The sequence below is a fragment of the Coregonus clupeaformis genome, chromosome 29 (assembly GCF_020615455.1).
Source record: "Coregonus clupeaformis isolate EN_2021a chromosome 29, ASM2061545v1, whole genome shotgun sequence".
NCBI lineage: Eukaryota > Metazoa > Chordata > Actinopteri > Salmoniformes > Salmonidae > Coregonus > Coregonus clupeaformis.
The window spans coordinates 49,201,032-49,212,758 of NC_059220.1; the positions used below are offsets into that span (position 1 = coordinate 49,201,032).

At 42.7% G+C, this 11,727-nt stretch overlaps 1 protein-coding gene across 1 annotated transcript; it reads right to left on the minus strand.

Annotated features, from left to right (window-relative positions):
- Window positions 1-561: 561 nt before the first annotated feature.
- Window positions 562-11,379, minus strand: LOC121545174 (ERO1-like protein alpha). The gene is made up of 16 exons (XM_041855627.2): window positions 10,927-11,379; window positions 9,530-9,649; window positions 9,356-9,439; window positions 9,097-9,141; window positions 8,886-8,956; window positions 7,068-7,141; window positions 6,665-6,785; window positions 6,409-6,455; window positions 6,252-6,260; window positions 6,120-6,146; window positions 5,594-5,686; window positions 3,521-3,767; window positions 2,441-2,510; window positions 2,201-2,287; window positions 1,860-1,996; window positions 562-1,683 (listed from the first exon to the last, which is right to left on the minus strand). The coding sequence occupies exons 1-16, from the start codon at window positions 11,008-11,010 to the stop codon at window positions 1,623-1,625; spliced, it is 1,377 nt and encodes a 458-aa protein (XP_041711561.1). The 5' UTR covers window positions 11,011-11,379; the 3' UTR covers window positions 562-1,622.
- Between the last annotated feature and the right edge of the window lie 348 nt (window positions 11,380-11,727).

Below are 11,727 nucleotides of genomic sequence, written 5' to 3' on the forward strand. Positions count from 1 at the left end.
TATAATTATTGACGTGCTGGAGGACTGGAAACGGCATTGATAAATGTGTATAATTTCAAAGGCTACCCATGGTGCTGACCTTGATAGGGAACAGATAGTCGAACATCGCACATTCATCTTCTTGCTGTGGATTTATTTGACCAACATTTCGGCTAAAGAGCCTTGGTTAATCCAGTGTCACCCTGATGAAGGCTCTTATCTGAAAAAGTGATTCAATAAATCCACAGCAAGTGGATAACCACTCAGTGGCCTTGTGGTTAGAGTGTCCTCCCTGAGATTGGAAGGTTGGGAGTTCAATCACTGAGCAAGCCATAACCAAAGACTCTAGAAATAGGACCTGATGGCTCTCTACTTGGCACTCAGCATAAGTCCCTGTGATAGACTAGCGTCCTGTCCAGCGGGTCTACTTGTTCATCAAACTGCTACAGAAACAGGAGATCGGGGCCTTTCTGACAAAGCTACTTACTCTTACAGCAAGAAGAGATGTGTGCAACTTTCTTTTTCATTTGTATATTATCTTTTCCCTCACCAAAAGTGTGTGCGCTCTTTATGTAGACGGTGTAGGACATGCCAATGTTTATTTTTTTCAAAGAAAACATGACATTATTCAGTTGCCTTACAGCCAATCGGCTATTGAGAAACAAGTGGATAAGCACTTAGAAAGGCCCTGAGGAGTGTCAAACTTCTATCAATGATTGGTCAATGCGTTTTACATATGTATGTTTGATGTGGGCAACATAGTCAACCACTCGCCAATAAACCCATTGTGGAAGCAAAATGGTGCAAAGTATATATATATTTTTTACCCTGATACAGTATCTATGGGTGCTTTCACACTCAATTGGTTTGGAGCGGTTTTTCCGATTTAATTCGTACCGTGGTGAGGTTCGCTGCAGGTGAGAACGCAGTCCAGACCAAACACAGGAAAATAACCAGAGTCACGCAGTATTCATGGTTTGACTGCGACCATTTGATGAAATGCACGCATCATCACAACTTGTTATCTCTGAAACATTCTCTGAGTTGCAGCGCATTTATGAGTGCATCCGATGCAGATTAGGGTAGATGGGGCTATACTGGGGATATAGGCTCCTGAATATTGCCTATTCACATAGCAGTTAGAGCAGCTATTGCTGCATGTTTTTGGAAGACCAAAGTGGAAATAATATGAAGATTGGGACACACAAGTGATGCTTCATGATAATCATAGATTGATTTAACGTGAGCATCTTTGTCCAATAAACCAATGACTTGCATGGACAGGTGGTTTTGTTTAGGAATTTTAGTTCATTTGACATTTGGCAATGAAACCAACAGGACCAAATTAAAAAAATACAATGGAACAAATACTCGAACTCTGATTCGAACTGTAGCTCAAAACTAGGTGTGAAAACACCCTAATTGCCAAGTAGCTCAAAGGGGATTGGCTACTGTCCATGTTCCTTTGTTTGTTTAGTTAGATCCCTTGTAAGTCACTTGTCAGGACTTTCACTTGTGTCTTTCAGCAGCCCCAAACACCGCAGCTACATGCTGATGCGGTTGTTGTATTTTGAATAATTTCAAATCAGCCTGGTCATTCTTTTGTGGGTATGTGGCTCTCTGTAGGGATGTGTGGGTTCAGGCTACCGGACCTTAGACAGCAGTGATCGGAAGTTCTCCAACTCTCTGATGCTTGTTGAAATCCTGAAAAACAAAATGTAAACCTTTTATTTTACACAGGGAAGTTGCTGTATGAAATGGGTTTGAGTAGAGTTAAGAGTGGTTGAAAGTTAAAATGAGTGAGGGCCATATATATTATGTTGATTTGAACTGGCATGTCTTTTCTAGTATATCTAATTCTATGCCAGGGACTATTGTACCTTCCAAAGGCATTGAGGAGGGACACTATCTCTTGGCGACTGAGCTGGAAAGTGAGCCGGGCACTGCTGGATTTGGGCAGAGCCTCGATCTGTCGCTCGGAAAACAAGATCTTCAGGGCTGTGCCTAACCCCTGAGTCTGCATGGAGTGAGAGAGCATACTTATAGCATTCATAACAACCCAAGTCACCTCAATCCCTCTACATTGGTCAAGGTCTCTACAATACAGTATAATAACAACATTACCTCACTAACTAAAATAGATCTTTGTATCACCACAATAAAGGTCTGAGCAGTCAAATATCACACACACACAGTTAAGAGGACTCTCCTGTTCACTCGCCTGTAGTTTGCCCCAGAGCCTGCACTTAAAGCATCCCACACAGTCCATGATCCTGGAGATGTTGCGGAAGGTCAGCCTGAAATCCTCCTGACGTCAACGAAAAGAAAAAGAGAGAGAGAAATAACAACAGAAAGAGAAGCACAGATAGTGGTTTAGTAGTTCAACAGACATGACTACATAACGTCCAGAGAGTTCAATGTGTTCTAAGAGTACTATACTGTAGGCCTATAGCATACTGACCTTGAGATTGGCAGATTCCTCCTTATTCCCAGCAAACAGAGACGTCTCGTCAAAGTGCAAAGGGAAAGACCTGAAGGGGTGTTAAGAGTGTTTCACTGCGATGATACAACACAAGCACATACCTTTTAGAGTACATCACCTTTTATGTAATATGATTTTGCTTACACATGATTTATGAAGCATATATGGAGTGCTTATGAAGACTGCATGAATAATACTGTATAGGACAGAGATTATCAACTAGATTCAGCCGCGGGCCAATTTGTTTCTTGAGCAGATGGTCAGGGGGCCGGAACATAATTACAAATAATTTGTAGATTGCAAATTGACCGCAAGAAGCCCAAACCGATATGTTTGACTAAAACAATCATTTCAAACCTTGCTTACCTTTGTTTATGATCACTTGTATGCGTGGGAACACTTGGGAACATATTTCTTAAAATGACAATCACTTGAAACTGATTTCCTGGTGTTTTTATGTCTTTTATGTCCAACATATTTCTTTTAAAAAAGTAGATTTTTTATCCGAAAACTAGGGGTGCCAAATAAAACCACCTGCTGAAAAAATTTGGTCCGCAGTCCACCAGTTGGGGAACCCTGCTATAGTATAATGTTGTTTGTTTAACATGGTGTATCAATATACTGTTAATTCATCTGGAAACCAAAGACATATTTATACATTCTGTATAGTGGTTGTACTCCTGAGTGGCGCAGTGGTCTAAGGCACTGCATCGCAGTGCTAACTGTGCCACTAGAGATCCTGGTTCGAATCCAGGCTCTGTCGCAGCCGGCCGCGACCGGGAGACTCATGGGCGGCGCACAATTGGCCCAGCGTCGTCCAGGGTAGGGGAGGGAATGGCCGGCAGGGATGTAGCTCAGTTGATAGAGCATGGCGTTTGCAACGCCAGGGTTGTGGGTTCGATTCCCACGGGGGGCCAGTATATAAAAAAAAATGTATTCACTAACTGTAAGTCGCTCTGGATAAGAGCGTCTGCTAAATGACTAAAATGTAAAAATGTAATGTAAATGGTTGTACATAATTGGATTGACCCAGTAATTCTTTGCCTGCTGTACACTCACTTGGCCACCTGGAGGAGCTCTAGGAGCAGGCGTTTGTGTCGTCTGTCCTGGGTGGGTTGGCCAGTGTACAGCTGGAAGGAGGGGCGCTGGAGAAGAGGCAGGACTTTGGCCAGGGCACGCAGCTCGATCAGGTAGAGGAAGTAGATGTTGCGCAGCCTCTTTGGGCCCTCACCGTTGGTCAGCTGGGCATCAAAACGTTGCTGGAACTCGGAGACATTGTGACCCCACTTCTTCTGGAACCAGTTGTCTGAGGAGGAGGAGGGAGGTGAGACTTTGGCCCTGTACAGAAACAACCACTATCCAATACCCCCTAGACACTTGTAGAGCTGAGATGATTTGATTTAAGCAGTATAGCTCCACCTTGCCCTCTGATAGGCTTGCTTACATCTTGTCCAATCCTCTCAGATCTATCTGTCTAGGGGGGAGGGGTTTGGGGCTAGCAGTTGTTTCTTTACAGGTTCTTTGATACACCCCTCATCAATGGACATATTGCAATATATATTCCCATGGAATATTTCCATTGCAGACATAAAGAGGTGAAAAGTAAATATGTGCATAACAGTTCATCTGGGCAACATGCAGAAACGTGGATTAAAGATTCAATAGGAACTGGATTAGGTATTTAACCAAAAGGCAAAACAAGTATCCATAAATTTACCCCTAAAATCCACATAGCGGTTCGGATTGAATAAAGTTATAGGGAGAAGAAAACTACTGCATTGAAGAATGACTAAAAAAACAAATCCAAATATACACTATATATATATATATATATATATATATATATATATACACACACACATACATACAAAAGTATGTGGACACCCCTTCAAATTAGTGGATTCTGCTATTTCAGCCACACCTGTTGTACAGGTGTATAAAATCGAGCACACAGCCATGCAATCTCCATAGACAAACATTGGCAGTAGAATGGCCTTACTGAAGAGCTCAGTGACTTTCAACGTGGCACCGCCATAGGAAGCCACCTTTCCAACAAGTCAGTTCATCAAATTTCTGCCTTGCTAGAGCTGCCCCGATTAACTGTAAGTGCTGTTATTGTGAAGTGGAAACGTCTAGGAGCAACAATGGCTCAGCCGCGAAGTGGTAGGCCATACAAGCTCACAGAATGGGACCGCCGAGTGTTGAAGCACGTAGTAAAAATCGTCTGTCCTCGGTTGCAACACTCCAAACTGCCTCTGGAAGCAATGTCAGCACAACAACTGTTCGTCGGGAGCTTCATGAAATGGGTTTCCATGGCCGAGCAGCCGCACACAAGCCTAAGATCACCATGCGCAATGCCAAGCGTCGGCTGGAGTGGTGTAAAGCTCGGACTCTGGAACAGTGGAAACGCGTTCTCTGGAGTGATTAATCACGCTTCACCATCTGGCAGTCCAACGGACAAATCTGGGTTTGGCAGATGCCAGGAGAACGCTACCTGTCCCAATGCATAGTGCCTACTGTAAAGTTTGGTGGAGGAGGAATAATGATCTGGGGCTGTTTTTCCATGGTTCGGGCTAGGCCCCTTAGTTTCAGTGACGGGAAATCTTAACGCTACAGCATACAATGACATTCTAGACGATTCTGCATTTCCAACTTTGTGGCAACAGTTTGCGGAAGGCCCTTTCCTGTTTCAGCATGACAATGCCCCCGTGCACAAAGCAAGGTCCATACAGAAATGGTTTGTCGAGATCGGTGTGGAAGAACTTGACTGGCCTGCACAGATCCATGACCTCAACTCCATCGAACACCTTTGGGATGAATTGGAACACTGACTGCGAGCCAGGCCTAATCGCCCAACATCAGTGCCCGACCTCACTAATGCTAGTTGCTGAATGGAAACAAGTCCCCGCAGCAATGTTTCAACATCTAGTGGAAAGCCTTCCCAGAAGAGTGGAGGCTGTTATAGCAGCAAAGGGGGGGACCAACTCCATATTAATGCCCATGATTTTGTAGTGAGATGTTCGACGAGCAGGTGTCCACATACTTTTGATCATGTAGTGTACCAACCAGCTTCCTCTCTCTGGATGTGTGTGTGTGTGTGTGTGTTTGCGTGTGTGTGTGTGAGTGACTCACCATCCAGGAGGTACCGGGCACTCAGGTGTATGTTGATGCTGGAGTGGAGCCCAGAGACCAGCCTAAAGAAAGCCCTCTTCTCCACACACTGGCCTGGGAGGATAGACAACTGAGGCTCATTGGTCAGTCAACCTAGCAGCCCTTTTCACACTATGAGGTTGACTTCAACCGCACTGTGCTGGCTCTGATATTTTCTTTTCATATTGTCCTTTTCCAGCACGGTAGATGCGTAACCAAGATAGCTCGGCACGGCACAATAGTGTGAAAGGTGTAAATGTGTCAGAACATTGTCCTTCATGATATTCATAGGCCAAAGAGTGGACGTCATTAATTTACATTTAAGTCATTTAGCAGACGCTCTCATCCACAGCAATTAGGGTTAAGTGCCTTGCTCAAGGGCATATCGGCTGATTTTTCACCTTGTCGGCTCTGGGATTCAAACCTCTATCCGCTAGGCTACCTGCCGCTCTCCTGATAATGGTTTAGAATGAGTTTTGGTCAATGTTACAAGTGTTTAAATGCTTACCTTCCAGCCAACTGTAAAATGTCTTCCCTGCAAAGACATGAGATTATTGATTTTATGGGATACTCATTGAGCTCAATGAACAAACATTCCATGGTCCAAAATAACTATAATTGTAAACAACATGATACTTACCATCAGTTCCTGTGAGTGGAAAGAAACAAAGATAAATGAACATCTTTGGTTGCAACACAAAATATATACTGTATATTCTTGACACTTATTCTTTAAAGCTATTTATTGCATTTGGAGATCATGGAATTACTACAGTGGGTAAATCACGTGGACTTACCACTGTAAGATACCATAGGATTTAGAGGTCGCTTCACAGTGTATGGTCTGAGGAAAAATCATATTGTAGCCTACTGTAAACATCCAAAATCTAAATTGCAATGCCGTTTCATTGTTTAAGAGGCAACTGATTCACATCCAAGAGAAGCATTTATGAACATTTATAAGCATTACAACTCATAAGCATGTATGACATGTATAAAGCATTTAAAATGACTTATTCATGAAAGTTATTATAAAGTGTAACCAAGTCTTACTTGAAGCAGTTCTCCTCATAGATGCTGTTCCAGATTTGCCAGGCTTCCGGCCCCTTGTATCCAGTGAAGCGCTCTGGATTTAGCAGTAGATCCACATACTGGGAATCAGGAGACTCCTCATCTTAGAATAAACAGCATATGAATTAACCTTCATTAAGAGGATGAGTCTGTTGCATCTATTCTACCATACTGTAGCCTACAGCACAAGAGGATGCTAAGAGGATGGAAGATTTATGTAAAATGTCTTCCCTTTAACATCCCTCTTGAATGAAAGGCTGTTGCCGCAGGCACAAATAAATGTTAAAAGTCTAGCAGTCCTTCACAGATAGTTGGACAAGTTTAACGTTCAAAATATTTAAATTCTACAAAATCCTTCACTGAGAAGAGAACATGTTTAACTTACCGTCAATCACACAGAATCGCTCTGCTTCGTCATCATGCTTGTTCCATTCCACAAGGGCCTGCCTGGTCTCCTCACTGCACAGAGAAACAACCACAGGGATGTCAAGCTATTGATACAACACAAGGGGTGAAGTAGTATCTGGCCCGGTCCTGGCCGCTCTGCCGCCCTAGGAGAGACAAAAAATAATAGCTGCCTTCCGCAAAACTAGAATAGTCCCAATAAGCCAAATACGTATTTTCCAGATGTTGAAGTTAGGTTCATTTTAGGTTTTGAATGAAAGGTGAAAATACGTATTTTACGGATGTTGAAAAATAAGTATTTTCCGGATGTTGAAGTTAGGTTCATTTTCGGTTCTGAATTAAAGTTGAAAAGACGTAATTTATAGACATCTGAACCAAACATAGACATCCATGATTGGTTCAGATTTGGTCCAGACCAGAACAAAAAATCTATGTCCAAAAGACGTCTGTCTGTGCTTACTGGGGTGTAGCCTACAGTGTTGGCCCGCAATAGAATTTTATGAATGCCCATCCATGTGGTAGGCCCACCGTTTCTAAAACAGGCAGTTGCATTGGCTTTATTAGTCCTGATTACTGTGACTAATCAATATGGCTATTTAATCTCTGAATATCAGCTACCCAACTTAATCAGGAGTTATCCTGAGCATATTTGCAATGAGAATCAATGTGTTTACACAGCGGGAAATGCAGAAGTATATTCTTTTTCGCTATGATAAGCTTGTCAAGAATGTACAGATACGAACTTTAAACTACTGGTCATGACAATTTAACCCACAGGCTGAAACTCCTGGACAGCAGTTGCGAGTTGCCTGATTGTCCATTCCGTACTGTCCATTTTACTTTGACCTGGTTTTAGGATATGTTGATTGTTAACATGTCAGCACACCTTTTTCTTCCCAATTTCGTAATATCTAATTGCGATCCAATTACGAGCTTGTCTCATCGCTGCAACGTCTCCATGGGCTCGGGAGAGGCTCGAGTCATGCGTCTTCCGAAACATGACCCGCCAAACCGCGCTTCTTAACACCCGCCCGCTTAACCCGGAAGCCAGCTGCACCAATGTGTCGGAGGAAACACCGTTCAACTGACGACCGAAGTCAGCCTGCAGGCGCCCAGCCCGCCACAAGGAGTCGCTAGAGCGCGATGAGCCAAGTAAAGCCCCCCCGGCCAAACCCTACCCTAACCTGCACGACGCTGGGCCAATTGTTGCGCCGCCCTATGGGACTCCCGGTCACGGCCAGTTGTGACACAGCCTGGGATCGAACCCGGGTCTGTATTGACGCCTCAAGCACTGCAATGCCTTAGACCGCTGCACCACTCGGGAGGCCCAGCGCATTTTTTATTTGATTGGGCGCCATTTAGGTTAGGCTATTTGATCGGCGAAACCTGCATGATGTAAAAAGTGTCTGTCTCATTACATTGGCATACATTTTATCTCCAGCCTGTAGGCTACAGAAAAGGCCATATCCTCTTTCTACCATATCCTATATCTGCTACATGATTTATGTTTGATTAAAAAAAATTGCCGAAACGTTGGTAGAGCACCGCAGCGATGAGTCTCTCCAACAGCACCCTGGAGCGGCACGCTGGGAATGGACAAGCAAAATATTTTGCGCCCCTGCTTATCTGTTTATCACAGAGCGGCATCAGCGCTCACCTAAAAAGCCCATATGCCACTGGTTGAGAGAAATTGTCTTTGTTTTTGGGAAGAATTATGTGAGGTTTTATTATTTAAAATGTCGCCCTCGTCAATCTGCCGCCACGCTACATCAGACTCTGCAAAGAATTCGTGACTTACCTGAGGGAGCTGTCCACTGCTCCAAGCTTCTCAGCCTTCTCACACTCCTGGTTGTTCGCTTCAGCTGAGTACTGCGCGCATACACAGACAAACACTTAGTTCAACTGTTTTAGCACATTTAAATTGCCTAAGTGCACTATAGTAGCTATGTGATATGACCCTTTTAATCATTTCAAATAATTCCCCTTCATTAAGTTCCTAATCATATTACCTTACTGTGGTGGCCATTTGTTTTGAGTCCCTCTGGAACCTCATTCTGTGGAGCAGGAGTACAATCTTAAAAAAGGTCCACTATGCAGCTTTATGGGCGACCCGACCAAATGCACATAGAAATGTGAGTTATAGATCAGTCATTCTCATTGAAAGCAAGTCTAATAAGCGGTAGATCCGTTCTATTGCTATGCACTCAACTTATATGAATCCGTATTTGATCAGTGACAGAGGTAGGCCAATGTTAGAAAGATACTCACTGGTGTACATGGTATCACAGCACAGTTCTTATGACCACAGAGGCCCTTGTCTGTCCAGAATGGACATGGCTTATTCAGGTTCACCTAAACAAAGGCGTAGATATCATAGAGATTTTATCATGACATTCTGTAGTTGGGACACATGAAATGGCAGGTGTGAGAAGTCTGACTTACCTTATAAAACCTGAAATAGTCGGACTCAAGTAGCTTCTGAAGTTTGGGGAAGAGTTGCTCATTGTTGAAAGCATCAATTGTCTCCACATCACAAGCACAGTCATCCAAGCTACCGGTCACCTGTGGTTAAAATAAAGAATGTGTACTTCATTACCTGTAGGCCTACTTCAACTGTAGGGCCTATAATTCATAGACTACTGCCAGTCCATGATGTAAACATGATAGTTGTAAACCAGGTATTAACAACTTTAATGGGGGTGGGAGCCCCCCAAAAAAATGTGGAACTCATGATGGGCCGCAGTGGCTCACTGGTCTGCATACCCACACATGCTGTCAGAGCCGTTTCTAGCCTTTTGGGGGCCCTAAGTGAAATTTTGTTAAGGAGGAGGCCCCCACCTTGCGAGAAAAATATTTTAGAGGCCCCCCTCTTGACAGTTGATACATTTTTTTTGGGCCATGAGGCAAGTTTGCTACAATTCTACACATTTTGCCATGGGGCAGAGAGAAGATTTAGCAATTTTCTAATTAATTTCATGCAATTCTATTCATTTTGTTATGGGGCGCAGATCAAATGTTTCTGTTTTAAAGCTAATTTCCTGCAATTTTACACATTTTGCCAAAGGGTGGAGAGAAATGTTATGTTATATATATATATATATATATATATATATATATATATATATATATGAGTGAGAGTGACTAACAAAATCAATGGGAGCCCTCCTGGTCAGTAATTCGACCATGATTACTACAAGTTTAGATAGCTGGCTAGACTAATTTACCAATCTAAAACATGTTTTGCTGACATGGGCTAATTGAGTGACTGTCAGTGACTGACCTTACGAGAAAAACGGCTGATGCACAACCAAAATTGCACCTTGTGTTTTCTACTATTTTAAAGGACGATTCCACCCAAAAACGATATTCTGGTATTTGTTTCATTAGTCCATTGTTGACATAGTCCCGAAATGTTTAGCTTATCAGCAATAAAGTTGTGTAACTTTCAAAATACAGAAATCATCCCCTTATGATGCAAAATATTTTGGGGGGTGGAGTTTTCCTTTAACTGTTGATTGATCAGTTGCCCATCCCTGTTGTAAACATATTTTTTAATTATACATTGTTTACAGCGACTCTAAGAACAACAAAACATAATGGGAGTCATACAACATATTTTAGGTTATTATATAGTAAGACAGTAGTTGTACCAGCTCATTTATAAGTTATATTCCTCAAGAATCAATGGGTAGGCTATTAATTGAAAATCAGAAAATATCCCATAATGTGTCATAAAAGTGAAGTTTCGGAGGCATTCGTCATAGCACAACAAAAATCGAACAAATAGAAATGTCTAGCAGACAGCAGCAAAATATTGGAAGCCGAAGAACATTGATTACCTGGCAGAAACACCCGTGCTCAGCAGAGCTCGACACCTGGAGGTAATACATTGAAAGAACACCCAGAAAAACATACAACGTCATTCCGTTGCAAATATAGTTGTAATCCTCAACACTTTTAAAACGTTTTAAAAGAGATTGAAGCCTAACGTTGCTGTTGCAGTTAATTTTGAGGAAAATGATCCGGCCACACCGAGATAAGGGTATGATTCATCCCATGCTCATGAGCATAGATTATTTTATATAATGACAAGACGCTCATGTCTCCGCCCTAACAATGGGAGTCATTGTCCCAAAGGCAGGAAGACAGGCTACAAGCTTAGGTCCAAAAATAAACCCATAGAAACACACTGGGCTTATTTTTGGACAGATTTTGGCTATAGTGAAATCTCTCGCTTCGCCTCTTCCTCTCTGTTATGAGCAATTGACAGGCGTTTAGAAGACGCTTTTCTTATTGGTTATCCGTTGACGTTGTAATATTCACTGCATGCAATGGAAAAGGCTCACCTGTACATATCTCCAACAACCTCAGGATATCTGACATTGTTTAAACTATTGTGGACCAAATGGTCACGTAATTCACGTAGTCGAGTGAGGCAACCGGAAGCCTGCTTGCCTCACTCGACTACGTGATTTACGTGACCATTTGTATGAGGCGTTATATGTGACGTTTGTCAATTGTAACGGAAGAATCAAACTGCTCATTTAGCGAGAACCAGAAGCGCCGATTGCTAGATCTAGGGGAGCAGAGTGGACGATTGTAACTGGAAATATCAGTGCAAACCAGTGTTGCCAATTTAG

Coding starts and splice junctions, on each gene's coding strand:
- LOC121545174 (XM_041855627.2), bottom strand. CDS start 11,010: ATGACGTTGTATGTTTTTCTGGGTGTTCTTTCAATGTATTACCTCCAG. Junction 2,511..3,520: donor GAGCTCCTCCAGGTGGCCAA/GTGAGTGTACAG, acceptor ACACCCCTTCAG/GTCTTTCCCTTTGCACTTTG. Junction 1,997..2,200: donor GGCTCTGGGGCAAACTACAG/GCGAGTGAACAG, acceptor CACTCCATGCAG/ACTCAGGGGTTAGGCACAGC.